The sequence below is a fragment of the Thamnophis sirtalis genome, unplaced genomic scaffold (genome assembly GCF_051295495.1).
Source record: "Thamnophis sirtalis isolate CommonGarterSnake01/CBP01778 unplaced genomic scaffold, rThaSir2_p1.2 scaffold_15, whole genome shotgun sequence".
NCBI classification, from domain to species: Eukaryota; Metazoa; Chordata; class Lepidosauria; order Squamata; family Natricidae; genus Thamnophis; species Thamnophis sirtalis.
This window is the reverse complement of record NW_028261395.1, coordinates 39,067,223-39,085,074: the sequence shown is the minus strand read 5'-3', so window position 1 is coordinate 39,085,074 and position 17,852 is coordinate 39,067,223. Positions and strand designations below refer to the sequence as shown.

At 50.3% G+C, this 17,852-nt stretch overlaps 1 protein-coding gene across 15 annotated transcripts in view; it reads right to left on the bottom strand.

Annotated features, from left to right (window-relative positions):
- Nucleotides 1–1,295: 1,295 nt before the first annotated feature.
- The window catches only part of EIF4G3 (eukaryotic translation initiation factor 4 gamma 3), a 66,616-nt gene continuing 50,059 nt past the window's right edge, over nucleotides 1,296–17,852 (bottom strand). For 14 of the 15 annotated variants that reach the window (XM_087702000.1, XM_087702007.1, XM_087702002.1 and 11 more), the window contains 19 exons: nucleotides 15,954–16,124; nucleotides 14,706–14,903; nucleotides 13,411–13,557; nucleotides 12,980–13,216; nucleotides 12,214–12,318; nucleotides 11,810–11,942; nucleotides 11,435–11,529; nucleotides 10,384–10,477; nucleotides 9,851–9,962; nucleotides 8,702–8,931; nucleotides 8,307–8,422; nucleotides 7,798–7,970; nucleotides 6,779–6,904; nucleotides 6,432–6,513; nucleotides 6,053–6,151; nucleotides 5,787–5,933; nucleotides 4,920–5,001; nucleotides 4,152–4,298; nucleotides 1,296–2,024 (listed from right to left, as the gene is read on the bottom strand). In XM_087702000.1, the coding sequence (XP_087558126.1) occupies nucleotides 1,843–2,024; nucleotides 4,152–4,298; nucleotides 4,920–5,001; nucleotides 5,787–5,933; nucleotides 6,053–6,151; nucleotides 6,432–6,513; nucleotides 6,779–6,904; nucleotides 7,798–7,970; nucleotides 8,307–8,422; nucleotides 8,702–8,931; nucleotides 9,851–9,962; nucleotides 10,384–10,477; nucleotides 11,435–11,529; nucleotides 11,810–11,942; nucleotides 12,214–12,318; nucleotides 12,980–13,216; nucleotides 13,411–13,557; nucleotides 14,706–14,903; nucleotides 15,954–16,124 (2,676 nt within the window). In that variant the 3' untranslated portion in view covers nucleotides 1,296–1,842. The remainder of the gene's footprint in view (nucleotides 2,025–4,151; nucleotides 4,299–4,919; nucleotides 5,002–5,786; nucleotides 5,934–6,052; nucleotides 6,152–6,431; nucleotides 6,514–6,778; nucleotides 6,905–7,797; nucleotides 7,971–8,306; nucleotides 8,423–8,701; nucleotides 8,932–9,850; nucleotides 9,963–10,383; nucleotides 10,478–11,434; nucleotides 11,530–11,809; nucleotides 11,943–12,213; nucleotides 12,319–12,979; nucleotides 13,217–13,410; nucleotides 13,558–14,705; nucleotides 14,904–15,953; nucleotides 16,125–17,852) is intronic. The other variant, XM_087702004.1, reaches the window with a different exon arrangement.

The following is a 17,852-nucleotide window of genomic DNA, read 5'->3' as shown; positions in this document are numbered from 1 at the left end:
TATACCCAGACGACACACTGGTTAATGGATTGTTTATATAAAAATAAAATTTTAAAAAAACTTTTAGGAAATGCATAAAAAATATGCGTGTATTTTCGCTCCGCTGCCCTCGATCCTTGGACTGGGATGCTCCCCAAGGGACTTCCGTGCACCCTAAGACGGTGGGGCTGTCCACGCTTTGCTCCATGGCAGTGTTTCTCAACCTTAGCAACTTGAAGATATCTGGACTTCAACTCCCAGAATTCCCCAGCCAGCAAATGCTGGCTGGGGAATTCTGGGAGTTGAAGTCCGGACATCTTCAAGTTGCCAAGGTTGAGAAACACTGCTCCATGGGCTGCTTCTGGGATGTTCTTGCAGCTGGAACGGTGCCCTTGATGTAGCTGGGCGAGCAGTCCCCACCAGACCACCCCCTCTCCAGTTCAACCCTGATCTGCACATCCTTGTGCACTAACAGCCTCATGCACAACAGTGTGAAGAGCACCCAAAAATACTCCTCCAGCCATCCTTCCCACGTTGAATGACCCCACATAATTCGTCTCTGCAATTCCCCAATGATAAAAAAAAGACAAGGAAAACTGGTGTAAGCAAAGCTTTGCCCAGTCAGCTGCTACCTTACCTCCTCTTTATTCAGGCCTGGGAGTCTTTAACTCTTTCCCCCCACCTTGCTTGCTGGACCGTGATATTTGCCCCAAGTCCCACCTGGAACGTGGGTCCTTCCACAGCAGAGGCTGGGCCAAGGAGCAGCACCTCTGGCTCTACTGTCCAAAGAGAAGCTACTTCCTGTGCTTTTTTTAAACTTGCAAAGTTTTGATCTTTATTTTGTTCTGTGTATTTTTTTGAAAAGTGAAAAGAATAGTATGGAGTCAATTTCGTTGTTTTTTTGTTGGTTTTGTTTTTTTTAAATATTTGTTCTATTGTATTTACAAGCCTTAAAAGTTTGCTCTAAAGGTTCTGTTAAGTATCACTAGGCCTTTCCCCTCCCCCTTCTTCTGTGTCCAGGGGTAGGAGGACTGTTTTGAACAACTTATTCTCCAGCCAGTTTGGTCCAAGACGAGTTTTCCGATATGCAATTCCTTAGGTCCAAGGTTACCCTTTTGTTTTGTTTTTTTGGCTCCTTTTAAATTTCAGAAGCAACCCGAGAGGCAGGCAGAAAGATCTGAATGTTTAGTGTTTTTGTTTTTCCCGAACATTCCTCTGCTTCATCTACTATCTCCTCATTCCTGACCCCCCCCCCTTTTTTTTAGAAGTTATGACTCAGGTACTGGTGTGTTTTCAAACAAAACCGAGGTTGGATCTGAAAGGGAGGGAAATTTATTTCTCTGCTTTTGTTCTTTTTTTGTCTATCATACAATTTGTTACAGAAACTGCAAATTTAAAAATTACACTGACATTTGCAGTTCTTGAAAATAATAAATTATAGTTCTGAGGTTTTGTTTTTTTTTGTTTGTTTGTTGTTGTTGTCTGAACAGGTTTTGTTCTTCTTAAAGTATTGAGTCCTTGTTTAAAAAATGAAAAGGAAAAAAAAAAGATTAAAACAGAAAATAGTTTCTATAAATAATAGATGTATTTTGGTTTTAGTGCTCCTGCCCCTCAGGTTTGCGTTGGACTTGAATTTTCAAGTACTTTTTGTCCTCCATGATCGCCTTTGCGTGTGTGACTTATTTTTTATTTATTTTTTGCCTCTCCCCCACTCGTGCACACGTGGGGATAGGGGATTCTGCGCGAGTTATTGGCCTTGCTGCACTGTGATTGGCGAAGACATGAAACTTTTTTTAAAAAAAATACTTAAATTGTTTTTTGTTTTGTTTTTTTCTTTTCTTTTTTTTTTTTGTATATTCAGTTTTAATTATCCTCAGACTCTTCTTCGGCTTCTCGTAGCCACGTGAAGAACGCGGTGACGGATTTGAGCGCTACGCCTTTCCCGTTCTGCTCCGCCGGGTCTTTGCTGCTTTCCCATTTGTAGAAGGCATCCTCTGATATCACCTCCTCGTCGTACAGGCAGTCAAAAAACATCCGTAACAAATCTGCGGAGAGCAGGAAAGAGATGTATTTTAGGTTTAGGTTTATTGGATTTATATGCCGCCCTTCTCCCAAGGACTCAGGGCGGCGTACAACATTAAAAGAAACACATAATACAAAAGTTAAAAAGAGATTAAATAGGATATCCCAAACCCAATTAAAATTGACAATGACATTTTTAAAAAAAGAATTAAAATTAAAATTAACAGTAATCAATAATTTGTTTTGTTTTGTTCAGGCGAGCCTGGCTTGCTGGAAAAGCCAACTTTTTAGGGCGCATTGGGAGGACCGGAAGTCGGGGATTATACGAAGCTCCGGGGGCAGCTCATTCCAGAGGGAAGGCGCTCCCACAGAGAAGGCTCTCCCCCCTGCGGGTCACTAGCCGACACTGTCTGGCTGACGGCACCCTGAGGATGCCAACTCTGTGGGATTGCACTGGACGATGGGAGGCTACCGGTGGTTTGGCTGAATGGAGAGCGGGAACCAACGCTCCATCTTGTACTTCACCCACAAAATCTGGAACCTTCTCCCCTAGTCCCCTTCTATAGAGGAATGGTTGAGTCTGTCATCTGCACCTCCACAACTATCTGGTCTGGCTCTGCAACAAGACAGACACAGACTTCAAAGGATAATTAGAACTGCAGAAAAAACGATGGCTACCAACCTGCTTTCCATCGAGGACCTGTACACTGCACCAGTCAAAAAGAGGGCTGTGAAAATATTTACAGACCCCTCACATCCTGGACATAAATTGTTTCAAGTCCTACCCTCAAAATGACGCTACAGAGCACTGCGCACCAAGACAACTAGACCCAAGGACTGTTTTTTCCTGAATGCCATCACTCTGCTAAACAAATAATTCCCTCAACACTGTCAAACTATTCACTAAGGCTGCATTACTATTACCATTAGTCTTCTCATCGATCCTATCCCCCATCTCCTCCCATTTGTGACTGCAGGACTGTTAACTTTGTTGCTTGTAACCTTACAATTTATATTGATATTGTTTCCTGATTGTTTATTTGTACCCTCTGACTATCATTAAGTGTTGTACCTTATGATTTTTGATGAATGTATCTTTTCATGTACACTGAGAGCCTATGCACCAAAGACAAATTCCTTGTGTGTCCAATCACACTTGGCCAATAAAAGAATTCTATTTTATTTTATTCTGTTCAATTTTATTCAGGAGATGGCCCTCTTTGCCTGCTCCGTTTATCACGCTTTGAACAGAAAGTGGCAGCTCAGGCAAACAGACTCTCCAGCCAGAAAACAAGACTTCGAGCAAGAACGGTCTCAAACAGGGGGAAAGATTATACAAAGCTTTGCCTTCCAAGTGAGCTCAGAGGTCTTGGGGAGAGCCAAAGGCCTACCCCCTGTGACCCCTGCCTGGAACAAAAGCCCCCCTACGTCAACCAAGAAGATTCCTGAGCTCTGCCTGCTCATGCTATTCCAGGTCTATTTTGGCCCGCCAGCAGAACTGGCAGCAGTGTCGAACAGTGAGAAGGTTGGGGAGGAACCTGGGCCAGTCCTGCAGTCTGGGTAAGCCTGTGATGAGGGCTCTGTGTCAGAGGCAGAGAGGGGGCCACAGACGTATGCCAGGCATCAGCTGCCTTCGGAGTCAGACATCAGTGAGGCAGAACAACAGCTGGAGCCTGTTCCCGTTGTGCGCATGCATAGAGATGCCAGACGAAGGGAACAGCTAAAGAAAAGGTCAACTTGGGAGGAAGGCCACAGGTAGACGCTGACTGGCCCCTCCCACAGGAAACAGAAGAGCAAAAGGGGAGTGGAGTTTGCAGGAGACAATTAGTTCACTTAATTGGTTCCTGACTCTCCGAGGCTCCTTGCCAAGTTTTGCAGATACCAGCCTAGCAGCTCTCCAAACCAGGTAAGGTCTGTGAGTGTAAATCCTCCCTAAAAAGACTTTGCTGGATGTGAATGAGAGGAATTCACAGTAACTTAATAAAAAGGTGTTTTTGTCGGAACAAGGAGTCTGCTTTGTCGCTAGGGGAAGCCTAGGTCAAAACAACATCGACCAAGCCCTGGGGTACGTTACGTACCACTTTACATCAATCCCAATCGAGCCATTACAACGTACTCATTCGAATCACAGACACGTGCTGGATACTTACTAGGAGGTTGGTCAAGTTTTACTATTGATGCCTGCAGTGCATAAAGTGCTTGTAGTTCCTTCTCGGTGTCCGAGTCTAGGTACTTGAGTAAGATGGGCACTCTCCGCTTGATAACGGTAGTATCCACTCGCAAGCTAGAGCTATCCACTGGGTGGGGGGAAAGAAGAAGTCACACACACACATACCCTCCCTTTCCCTCACCACTACAAGAAAGTGTTGGACCTTGCCAATCGGTTTTGAGCTAGAGATATTCTTGGGAAACAGGTGGCTGCGGAGCCATGCCAGTCCTCCCCCCCCCCCCATCCCCGGTCCCAAAGCTGGCTGGGAATCCAAACTGCCCTGGGTGGCCAAGGAGCCCTGGCCAAGGGAGCGACCGCTTGCTCCGTCCTCTCTCCTTCTCTATAAACGGAAACAGCCACAAGACAGAAAACCCCCAGCTGCGCCTTCTCTCTCTCTGTCACTGGCCAATCTAAGTTCGGTCCCCTCGGTGGACCAGATCCAACGTTAATATATAGAAAGACTCCCTTGGCTATTTTAATGGAACAAGAGAAAACAGTACTAAGGTTAAGGAAGAAAAATTAAAACTAAAAGGACTCTGATCGAGAATCGCAGCCAAGTCTTACCTGGGCCCCAATACTGTCTTTTGAGGGAGCAATTCAAACCCAGGAAACCCATTTGTGCCAACGATTCGAATCCCTTAAAAAAACAGGCATGTGAGTGCCCACCACACACGGCATACCTTCGAATTCTGCTGCGGCCGCTACTCACCTAGAACAGCTGCTTTGCAAACGGCCGTCATTAAAGCTCTAAGGAATGTAGGTGAACTCATCTGGCTTTCGTCTAGATTAGCCTGGAAGCGAGAGCATTTGCCAGGATTAAGAAGCTGGGCTGCTTTGCTTCGGAAATAAAAAAACCCCTCTACTTTTGACCCAATCAGCTCTAGCTGTGGAAGAACCGACATTCCCGGCTGCCTTTCGGTCTCTTTATTTGGCCGGAATTAAGCCTGTCACTGCAACGAATTTAAGAGTGCCTTTTTGGGGGGCTGGGGGGGGGAGGAGGACGGGATGACGACAAAGACACACTGCAGTTGGCTAGACTCTTACTTCACAGCCATTTGGATTTCTAGCCCATGGGTTGGTTCTTTCATCCCTCTGCTGCGGCTCCCGGGGGGCGGGGGGAGGGGAAGAAGGGCATGCTAGGGGAAATTCTATGGCAAGGGGCGAGTTTTCCGGTCAGCTCCACAATTAATAGGGCTTTCAGTTAGGACAGGTAGAGGAAAAAGGATGCCATGCTAGGAGGGGACTCTATGGTGGAGGAACCGGACTTCTGGTCAGGAGAGGAAAAAAGGCGGCACACTAGTAGGAGACTCTATGATGGGGGAACCGGACTTCTGGTCGGCTCCAGAATCAAATGGGGGGGTTCCGGTTAGAACTTTTGAGTGTTTAAGGTTGCTGACCCCTGTTCTAGCCTTACAGCTGAGTTTTTTGCTGGGCCACCTATACGATCCCACTAGCCAGATGTTGTGCAGGCAAGTAAAGCCATCCCAGGGAGCAGGGAGGGGAGGCAATGGAGGCAGGGCAGATGGGGGCCTTATCCTGCTGTGTTCCCGCTGGGTGTGGAGGGCAAGTCTTATACCTCTACCCAGTCAAAGATCTGCTCGTCACCGGCTTCTTCCTCAACAATGAGTTTCTCCAGCTGCCTGTTCAGCTCTTCGGCAGAGAGTTCTCTCGGGGAAAGTGCTTCTGAGGAACTGGGACTGTCAGTTTCTGTGAAGTCCAACTTCTGCAACGTTAGAAAAGCGAAGGCGAGACGTTCAGGCCCAGACCGAAAGGTGGGGCCGACCCAGCCTTAACTCCCCCCCCAACTTTCCCCCTTAGCAGGAGACCCAATGAGCCCCTCACCTGCTCCAGGAGAAAGGCGTGGACGTCGTCCTCTTCAGGTAGGAAGTCCTTCCAGCTGAGGCCAGCCTCCCTCCATAAGGCTGCCACTTTCTTATGGCTCTGCAAACACAAGGCCATGGATTGGGCCAGGACTGCTGCTCATCCAGCATCGCCAGCGGCTACTTCGGGAGGTGTGCTCCAGCCAGCACCAACCTCCTGGGAGCCGCACGGCGCCCCCTCAAGCCTCCCCTGCTTCTGGAACGCCTGCGAGGAGGAGCAGCCGAAGCTCCATCCTGCCCCAGGCGTGGATGGATTCCTCCCCTCCTTTAGCCAAATAGACTTTGGACTTGGGGGGGGGGGGAGAATGTGTACAGAGACCCATTAACGTCCTCCTCCTTACCATTTGTTTGCATAGAAGGTGCAATATTTTGGAAAGCAGAACACCGGCTCTTCTCACAGGAAGTAAAGGTTTACTAAATTCTCTGAAACGGAAAAGAACGCAGAGCGTCGGTTTTATCCTCTTGGGAAGAGCTGTCCCGAGACTAAGCCCTAGTGTAGCAGGAAGGCAGCCTCGCCGATGAACTCTTCTATATCCCGCCTTTTAGCAGGCTTGGCATGCAGGAAAAGCCAGCTGGCAAGCCAAAGTCAGCCTGGCAGAAATACACCTCCCCCTGGGCCACAGCTCTGCTGCCCATCTCGTCGAGTTCCTGCTTCGGGGATGGGGGAAGGAGACGCAGCCGGGCTTACATCACAAGTTCTCTCATAGAGATGCCTCCTTCTTTTAACATTGGCGTCACCAATTCGGCCAGGTATAACCAGATGTGGGGGATATCGATAGCCATGTCGTCGGCGGTCTCCAAGGTGTCCGAAAACCTGACCCACAAATGCAAAGCCCCTTAAAACGCCTGTTGGCAGGAGGTGGGATGGGTGGCTTCGGCCTGAGCCAAGACCACCTCCAGCTGGTAACCCACAAACAAGCACAAGCACAACAAAGAATGTTTTTTCTGCGCCAACTCAGAAAGCTCAGACTGCCCAAGGAGCTGCTGATTCTGTTCTACAGAGGAATTATTGAGTCTGTCAACTGAACCTCTACAATTGTCTGGTTTGGCTCTGCAACCCAACAAGACAGACACGGACTTCAGAGGATAAATTAGAACTGCAGAAAAAACAATTACTGCCAACCTGCCTTCCATTGAGGACCTGGCCACTGCACGAGTCAAAAAGAGGGCCGTGAAAATATCTACAGACCCCTCACATCCTAGACATAAATTGTTTAAACTTCTACCGTCAAAACTACGCTATAGATCACTGCACACCAAAACAACAAGACACAAGGACAGTTTTTCTCCCAAATGCCATCACTCTGCTAAACAACTAATCCCCACAACACTGTCAAATTATCTACTAAGACTATATTACTATTATTCTTATCTTCCTTTCTAGTCCCTATCTCTTCCCACTTACAATTATAACCATGTTGCTTGTATCTTTAAATTTTATTTATATTGTTTTGTTTCCTAGTATAATTTGATTGCTTATTATGACTATCACTAAGTGTTGTGTCTTATGATTCTTGATGAATGTAGTCTATTTTCTTTTTCTTTTATGTACACTGAGAGTATATGCACCAAAGATAAATTCCTTGTGTGTCCAAACATACTTTGGCCAATAAAGAATTCCATTCCATTCCATTCTATTCTATTCTTCATTCCATTGCATTCCATCTATTCTCTTCTCTTCTCGTCTCTCTGGCGCACTATACCCACCCCTTGAAGAAGTCCTGCTTGCTGAGCTTCTCCGACTGTACCAGCTGATAGAGCAGCTGGCCCATGTGGTCTCTGGTGATCTGACTCCTCTCCAGGGTGGATTCTACACCGACTTGCACGAACACCGGCAGGATGCCAGGCACATTCAGCTCCTCCACACACTGCACGGCTTCCTGCGGAGACACCGGGAAGGAGTGGGTTGAGGGAGAGGGGTGGGGCTTCCCTACAGCCTGGATGCCAGCCCCTCGAAGAAGCCGCACAGAAGAGGCGTGGCGTCCTTTGCAGGAGGAGCTCAAGCCCCCTTTGCCTGACATCCTCGTGCGAGGCCTTGAGACCTTCCTAGCCAGGGGTGGGTGGATGAGCCACGCCGGAAGATTGTGAGCTGGCCTGGGCTCAGGCCGGGTCTGCTTCTTGTTTTTTGGACTGGTTTGAAGGCTTCTCTGCCTGCCTGTGAGTTGGCCAGCCATAAAGACCCATTAAAGAAAGCCAAATGCCCCACAGCCTTTTACCTTGTAATCATTAATATGCAGGAATTCATCGATGATCGATTTGCACTTCCTTTCAATTTCTTCGTCTGACAAGCCCGGCTTTTCTTGCGGGTGAGGAGCAGGGGCTTCAGACTTGACTGAGGATGGAGGGGGGAAGAGGAGAGAACAGACCCGGCGAATGAGGAAGATTTATGTACTGTGAGGAGCATGAAGCATCTCATTGTTTTAATGAAAAAGCAACTGTCTTTTCCAACGCGGTTGCTTGCTTTTCTCCTTAAACTGAAGGAAGGTGGCTTAATTCGGAAAGAATCCCAGCAAACATCAGGCCCTCGTCAGGCAAGCTCTCCTCTCTGACTCCCACCCAGGACAGGCAGCCCCGGGCCACTGCAAGCAGAATGAAGGGAAGCCTCCCTCACCTGCCTCCCTGGTTTTGCTCTTCTCCACCTCCGTGCTGTTCCGATCGCTTTCCAGGCCGCCCGTCAGCTGCTTCACGGTCTCCAGCATCTCCCTCCGCTGCTCCTCCTGCGCCTGGTTGTCCAAGAGCTGCTCTTTGCTGCCACTACTCAGCCTCAGGAAGGCGTTGGGACGGGAAGCAGCCGAGGGCGGCAGCTTGTTGTCGTTCTTCTCTCGGCCGGTGCTTCCCCGACTGGAGGGAAGCAAAAGCAGAAGGGTGAGCGGACGCAGCCGGAGAACTCGAGAGCAGGCCTAGCGCTTTACTCCCGAGCAAGGGTGAAATGCTACTGGTTCAGACCAGTTCCCGTGAGCCAGTTGTAAAAAAACGCTACCAATTCAGGCAAACCGGTAGGTCTGACGATTAGCTGTGCGACAATCAGCTGTGCTGTGTGATTTATACTGCTAGAAATCACTCGCACAGCTGATTGTCAGAACTACCGGTTCGCCTGAACCGGTAGCATTTTTAACTACCAGTTCAGGCAAACCAGTAGTTCCGACGATGAACTGTGCAACAAGCAGTTGTGCTGCGCGAATTATACTAGCTAGAAATCACTTGGCAGTTGATTGTCGCACAGCTGATCGTTGGAACTACCGGTTTGCCCGAACTGGTAGCATTTTTGTACAACCGATTCGGGGGAACCGGTAGCTACGACGATCAGCTGTGCCGCACAATTTATACTCGCTAGAAATCACTCGGCACAGCTGATTGTTGCACAGCTGATTGTCAGAACTACTGGTTCGCCTGAACCGGTAGCATTTTTAAACTACCGGTTTGGGCGAACCGGTAGTTCCGACAATCAACTGTGCAACAATCAGCTGTGCCGCACAATTTATACTCGCTAGAAATCACTCGGCACAGCTAATTGTCGCACAGCTGATCGTCGAAGCTACCGATTCCCCCGAATCTGTAGCATTTTTTCACAACCAGTTTGGGCGAACCAGTAGCTCCGACGATCAGCTGTGCGACAATCAGCTGTGCGTGGCGATTTATATTTGCTAGAAAACAGGAAATCCTACTTTCTAGTGAATCTAAATTGCGCAGCACAGCTGTTCCCCCTCCAACAGGCGATGTCACTCTTGCCATGTCCATAGGGGGGTTTCGGGGGCCTTACCTGGTCAAGGCTCTGCGAGGATCCAGCTCCAGGGTAGTGCCGGAGACAGTCGACGCAGGCGCTTGCAGTGCGGAGAAGCGGTTCAGGCTAGTGGCACTTGGTCGTAAACAATCTGCAGAGGACGCAAAGAGGGCCTGTCCTCAGAACAAAGCCCAACCCCTCGCCCGGCCCTAAGGAGGTTTTCCCACAAGCGGCAGCTTTTTAGTGTCCGCTCCAGTGGTGGGTTGTGGATCCCATAGCAACCGGTACGCATGCTGCGTACGCATGCGCATGCCACCGCCCTGCAACATCCAGCTGCTTGGCAGTGGTCATGCAGGCACTGCACACTGTGCGCAATTGGCTGGACGCGTTATAAACAGCTATAGAACGTGGATGGGCCAAATGAGCCACCGTACCGGTATGGTGTCCGCTGCTCATAGCTACTACCAGTACGGCCGTACTAGGCCGTACCATCCAGAACCCACCACTGGTTTGCTCCCTGTTGCCCAGAGGACACAGCCAGCTATGGCACGTGCCATGTGTGCTTCCCTTACCGATCTCGCTCGCCTTGGCTCCACCGCTGCTGCCCTTTCCCCAGCTGCCCAACTGGGCTTTAGGCACAAGCTGGATCTTCTCATCTATACTGGGCTACAAAGGGACAGAGTGACAGATTAGGAAGTGCCCCAAGGATGGTCAGATCCCTTAGTCCCCCCACTCCCAGGCAGCCCAGCCCAGCCTTGCGGTGCCAATCTTTCGCCTTTTCTCAGCTCAGAAGAGTGGGTGTTTGAGAGAGGAAGTCAAGGGCTCTCAACTGGACCTTGCAAGCTTTCCTTGGATTAGAAGGCTGGTTTAAGATGGGACTCCGTCGAATTCAAACTCAGCTCTTCCCCCCACATACCAAAGGTGTCCTTGGGACAATGCAGAAATGCTTTGTCAGTGCCCCTCCTCCCCAGGTTAGCTTTCTGACAACACCTAGATTCTGCTACAAGTCCCAGAAAGTGTTCTGACCCAGGCTTCCCAAGAGCATGAAGCAAACTCCTTGTCCTGACAAAAACCCTCCTTTATTAATTGGCTGTGAATTCTAATCATTCTCATCCAGCAAAATCTTTCAAGGGAGGATTTACAGTCACAGACCTTATCTGGCTTGGAGAGGTGCCAGGCCGATATCTGCAAAACTTGGCTAGGAGTCTCGGAGAGTCATGAACCAATTAAGCGAACTAATTGTCTCCTGCAATCTCCACTCCCCTGTTGCTCCTCTTTTATTTCCTTGGGAGGGGCCATTCAACGTCCACCTGAGGCCTTACTCCCAAGTCGACCCCTGTTCTTTAGCTGTTCCCTTCGTCTGGCAACTCTGCGCATGCACACACTGGGAACAGGCTCCAGCTGTTCTTCTGCCCCACTGATGTCTGACTCTGAAGGCAGCTGATAACTGCCAGACGGCTCTGGCCCCCTCTCTGCCTCAGACACAGAGCCCTCATCAGAGCCTTCCCCAGACTCCAGGACTGGCCCATGTTCCTCTCCAACCTCCTCACTGTCCGAATCTGCTGCCAGCTCTGCTGGCTGCTAGCGGGCCACAACAGAAAGGATTTCGGCCCATATACTTACCTTGGTGATTTTAAGGAACTTGGTGGGGTCCAGCACACGGCTATTTTTTGCCCCCTGCACGGTGTTCCAGCCTCCCTCTTCCACCCTCTGGACACCTGCACGAATCGAAAAGAATATTGGGTAAAAATTCACCCTGTCTGTTTGGGGGGGGGAGGTCAGGCAGCTTTAGCTCGGTTCTAGGTGCAGCCCTCCACCAATCCACCATACACAGGCACTGAAAGGCTGCTCTCCTGGGGCTTCTGGGAAACTCTGCAGCAGATCCATGGGCTGCTAGTGCTGGCCCAGCTGGGAGTGCGCCCTTTCAGATGGGCCCTGGGAGGCTTCCGAGGCATGCAAGGGAAGGGGGCTCCACTCCCCTAAGCTGAACCTCCTTACCCGGCCGCCTCTTGTCTTTGGTCATCAGCTGTTGGACTTTCCGCTGTTCTTCCTGCTCCTCTATTTTAGCTTCCTTGTGAATCTGCTCGATGGTCTTTGGGCCTTGATCTGCCCTTCGGGATATCCAGTTGCACTAGGGAAGAGAAGAGGCAAGAAGCGACGGCAACTGAGAGGCGGCTCTTCTCCTCTCTCTCTGGCAAAGGCACGGGAAGGGGGAGCACGCCCCGGAAAGCTCATCCCTGGGGACAGCCAGACCCAAGAGAACCAGAGGGCAGAAAACTCCTCTGGCCTCCGGCTTGGAGCCACGCCCTACCACCCAGCTCCCCGAAGGAGGAAGAGGAGGAGGAAGGGCCGAGGGGAAGAATCGGAGCCATCTGCGACCTCTTACCTCAGCAGACACATACCTGCCGAAGGTCAATGACATCCTGCAGCATGAAGCGAATGCGGGAGGAGGTTTTTCTTTCCTTCACAATTTTCTCCATTTGATTGAAATACTGGTCCATTCGAGGCTGGAGAGAATAGAAAGGATCACATAGGATGCCAGTCTCCTCTTTTTCCCCCTACGTTCTGTTGTGTCCTAGGCTTCCCAAGAGGCATGAAGCAAACTCCTTGTCCCGGCAAAAAACCCTTTTATTAATTTGCTGTGAATTTTGCTCATTCTCATCCAGCAAAGTCTTTCAAGGGAGGATTTACAGTCACAGATCTTCTCTGGCTTGGAGAGCTGCCAGGCCGATAGCTGCAGAACTTGGCAAGGAGTCACAAACCAATTAAGCGAACTAATTGCCTCTTGCAAACTCCACTCCCATTTCGCTCCTCTTTTATTTCATCCTCCACCTGTGGCCTTACTCCCAAGTCGACCCCTGTTCTTTAGCTGTTCCCTTCGTCTGGCAACTCTGTGCATGTGCACATCAGAAACAGGCTCCAGCTGTTCGTCTGCATCACTGATGTCTGACTCTGAAGGCAGCTGATAACTGGCATACAGCTCTGACCCCCCTCTCTGCCTCCGACACAGAGCCCTCATCAGGGCCTTCCCCAGACTCCAGGACTGGCCCATGTTCCTCCCCAGACTCCACACTGTCTGAATCTGCTGCCACTGGCAGGCCACAACACATTCTAGGATTGAGACCTCTGGCAATACTGAGGCCCTCCAGCTTCCCCGGCCGCCCCTACCTTGGCCTTCTCAAAGTCCAGGTCTTTGCCGATGGTGGTCAGCAGGCGACATAGGCACTCCAGGGATTCCTCGTCGTGGTTCTTCAGCAGCTTCACCACACAATCGTGCATGATGGCTTCTGTCAACATCTTCAGCTTGAAAAGCTCCCCGATGAACTTGATGTTGCCGATGGACCGCCTTCGGGCCTTGTCCTTGGCCTCCTCCAGTTCGTCGTGAAGCCGAGTCCTCTCCTCTGGCTGGGAGGGGGGGAAAGGAGCAAAGAAAGAGGCCTGAGCAAAGGGGACACCGGCTAGTTAACAGCCTTTTGTTTCCAGCTGCCCTTTCCTAGACTGGCTGCCAGGAAGGCTTCTCTCTTTTCCAGGCAAGAGCCACCGAAGCCAGAACCACCCCTCCGCAGGCGGAAGGAACAGGAGGTCTCGGCGACACTCACGGTGGTGGCGGCCTCCAGCTCCTTCTGCTTCTTCTCGAAGACGTCATCGTCGGCCTTGTCCTTTTCAAATTCTTTTTGACATCGATTCAGCAACAACTTGCGGAAGTTGACTGTGCTGTCAGGCTTGTTGGCCATGGGCACTTTCAGCTGCAGAAGGGAAGAGAGCAGACAAGAGGTATGAACAACGGAAGCCCTCCTGCAGTCGCCGTTGGCACTTGCTATCTCTGCTCGACAGCGCCCAGGCAAGGACCTGCCTCAATGACTTTCCCAAGAAAGTAGAACTCTGGAAACGGTTTCTATTTCAAAAGGAGCTTTTACTGAGAGAGTGATTGCAGAGAAGTCAGGCGCCAGAGTCTGAAATTCAGGCACAAAGCTTCATTAGGCTTTCAACTCCCCCTCCACCCTGATACCCCGTGTTCTGTTCTGACCTAGGCTTCCAAACCGAGTCCTCGTCCCCATAAACCCCTTTTATTTAATTTACACTGAATTCCTCTCCAGCAACGTCCTGGCCCACAGTCTTTCAAGATCATTCACAATTACCAACCTTTCATCGGGCTTGGAGAATGGCCAGGCCGATATCTTTCAGACGCCCACAGTACTTGGCAAAAATGTAGGAATGAACTAATTGTCTCCTGCAAACTCCACTCCCCTTTTATTCCGTATGGGAGGGAGCATTCACTGTCCATCTTTGGCCTTACTCCCAAGTCGACCCTTGCTCCTTAGTTGTTCCCTTCGTCTGGCAACTCTGCGCATGTGCACAATGGGAACAGGCTCCAGCTGTTCTTCTGCCTCACTGATGTCTGACTCTGAAGGCAGCTGATAACAGGCATACGGCTCTGGCCCCCTCTCTGCCTCCGACACAAAGCCCTCATCAGAGCCTTCCCCAGACTCCAGGACTGGCCCATGTTCCTTCCCAACCTCCTCACTGTCCGAATCTGCTGCCAACTCTGCTGTCAGGCCACATCATGTCTGCCTGTAGTCAATAATATGCTACAAAGATGTTTTGGAAATTGCTGAGGCAGGATGGTGGGAACGATTTCATCCTCTGGGCACTGTAACCTTGGATATACTCCACTGGGAACCGTTCAGGGGTAGTAGCTGCAGATGGTGTGAACTTTCCCCTTCCTTTAAGCTCCCAAGCAGTTACAGCTACAGCCAAAGCATGCAAATTATGTGGCCCACCTACCGGAATGGCAGCCTTCCGATAGGGCCCCCCCGACAGCCCACTTCTGAATTCCAAAGTTGGATCTGAGCCCCCACCCAGCATCACCCGACTTCTGCTGGCCCTGCCTTACCATGACCAGGCCCCTGCACATATTGGCGTAGGCCACGGAGAAGCTGGGCTCGTCAATGGCTTTCTCGAACACCAGATCGATGACCCCTTTGAGCCTCTCTTCCGTGTCCACCGTCAGGTCGGTCACTTGCTTCATGAGCTGGTTGAACATCTGCGGGGTCAGCTTGTTCAAGATGCTGCGGACTTTGCGGAACAGCTCCTGGAGGGAAGGAGAGGAGAGGAAGAGGTGTCCACAAGAGTTCCTGAAGGCCAGCCAAGAAAGGATTCCCCGGGGATCCCCCGTTTCACTCCCTCTATCTCTGCTGAGGGCTGAGCAGGGAAGGGAAGGAAAAGTGGTGGTGGCGGCGGTGGGGGCACAGCGACAACCGAGTGTGAAGCTCTGGGAGCCATTTCAGCACCGGGAGCCCCTCCCCTCCTCTTCCCTTGCAACAAGGCAGAAGAAAGCAAGCTGTCAGGCTTGGAAGCCATCTTTGTATAGGGCCTGAAGTCTGCCACATATTCAAACACAGTGTACTGTGGGAAGGGGGGTTTGTATGAAGTCTTGGAGAGATGTAGCCAAAATAACATTCCTTCTCAGAAAGTCAAGGCAGCCTTACCCCTGCACCTGGTACAGAGGAATCTTCCTTCGTGGCAATGATTGATTGGACCATGTGATGGACTTGTGGGTGTTGGGCAGTGATGGATTCCGGATCCCGTTGCAACTGGTACGCTGCACATGGGGCCGGCCCTCCTGGTCGGGCATGTGCGCTGCGTGCACATGTGCACGCCATCGCCCTGTGAGACCCAACTGCTTGGCAGTGGTTGCGTAGGTGCCACACACAGCGTGCACCTGCGCAATTGGCCTGTCACGTTAAAAATGGCCACAGAACGCGGGCAGGCAGGTGGGCCAAACGAGCCACCATACCAGTACGGTGGCTGCTGCTCCCGGCTACTACCGATATGCCCATACCAGGCCATACCACCCAAAAACCACCACTGGTGTTGGGGCAGGCTCTTGAACTTTCAACCGTGTGGAAACCTGGAACCTGGGTTTTCCCAGATGTGCCAACATGGCTCTCTTAATAAATTGAGGAATTTCTAGCCTCGGAGTGTTACTTATTTGAGGATGCTGTTTGGAACTCTGACACAAGCCAGCCGTTACAAAAACACCAGTCCAAAGAGACTGTGGTTAGCCTGGCATTGGTGTCCTCGTCTCTTAATGTGCGCCAACTGCAGGGCCACTTCTCATCGTCTCTCTGCACCCCCCCACCTGGGTTTTGATGTTCTCGGGGTCCTCCACTTGTGTCTCCCTCTTCAGGCTCGGCTTCCAGGCGTTCTCGGCTTTCTTCAGATGGACGTCCTCTTTGACGCAAACTGTGATGATCTTCCTGGGCTCCCTCCTCTGGCCCGGCTGAGATCTCCGCGGCCCGACATTCAGCAGCTGTGACAAAAATGAGCAGTCCAGGCTATCACATCTGGCTTTTACCCAAAGTGAGGGAAACTGTTCTGACTTAGGCTTCCTGATAAAGCAAACCCTCTTTTACATAAACGGCTGTGAATTATGGTCATTCATACCCTGTAATGATTCACAAACAAGTCTGTGAAGAGTCCAACAGATGACTGCTCAAGTTGCCACAGACTTTCAGGGAAATGTTGATAAGCATCTACCTTTATCTCCCTTGAAATGCTGCCGGAGATCTAATTGCCAATTACTTTTGCAAGGCTGAACGGAGCACAGTCAAACGGACCTTCTCAGAGTTTGAACCGACCAGAATGAACAAATTGCTTCCTGCAAAGGCTCATGTCCGTTTGCTTCTCCTTTATGTCTTATGGGAGGGACTAATCATCTCCAAGCCTCACTCCCAAGTCGCCCCTTTTGTCTTAACTCTTCTAGAGCCAAGGTGGCGCAGTGGTTAAATGCAGCACTGCAGGCTACTGCTAGATCAGCAGGTCAGCGGTTCAAATCTCACCGGCTCAGGGTTGACTCAGCCTTCCATCCTTCCGAGGTGGGTAAAATGAGGACCCAGATTGTTGGGGGCAATATGCTGACTCTCTGTAAACCGCTTAGAGAGGCCTGAAAGGCCTATGAAGCGGTATATAAGTCTACTGCTATTGCTATTGCTATTGCCTTCTGGCAGTTCTGCACATGCGCACACTGGGACATGTTTCTTCTCCCTCGATGTCAGACTCCAGAGGCTCTGGAGGCAGCACATCGCTACTAGATGGCCTTGGCCCGCTCTCTGCTTCTGATGCAGAACCCGCATCAGAGCCTTTCCCAGATTCCAGGACTGGCCCATGTTCCTCCCCAACCTCTTCACTGTCTGACACTGCTACCAGCTCCGCAGGCCGCTGCCAGACCACAACAGAAACAACTTGCACTCCAGTCACAAAGAAATCTTTACAATCCACATGTCAACCATGAAGCTGGCCTGGTCAAAGCCATTTTGAAGCTTCAGTGCTGACGCAACTGGAGCTGAAGGAGAGGGAGCGGGTGAACAGAGATAGCTGGGGTTTCATAGCCAAAACAAAATACTTTCTCCTGGGAACCAAGGACATTCCCACAGGTGGCCAGGGGGAGGAAAAGCTTTTGTTTTTAATTAGATGAAAACCACAGGAACATTCAGAGTTGTTTTCACCAGCCTGTGCCAATATGATACATCCAATAAAACTATTTTTTGAGGCATCTACCTACCTCGGAGTTCTGTTTGTTATGGGTGTATTACTTGGAATCCCGACACCACGGCTGACTGGCCACATTGTCCCCTGACTGCTTTTTGCAGGATACTCCCCCCCACACCTGTTTCTTTCTGAAATGACCCAAACCCATTGGAGGAATCCCGAGAGAATTTTTTGCAATTTTATCAACCTTGTTCTGGAAAAAGGTTCGCCGTTTGCTTTTATTATGCTGTATGCTTTGGGGGGTGGGGGATGTCATATGCATTTTAAAATACTGTATTTTTCGGAGTATAAGACACACCAGAATATAAGAAGCACCATGATTTTGAAGGGGTAATTTTTTTTTTAAAGGTTTTGCACTCTGCAGGCCTCCCAAACCCTCTGCACGCCCCGTTTTTTTCAAAAAAATAAAAAAAGGGCATGCAGAGCTTTGGGAGACTTGTAGAGTGCTCCTGGGGGTTTGGGGGGGGGGCAAAAAAGGGCCATTTTCCAC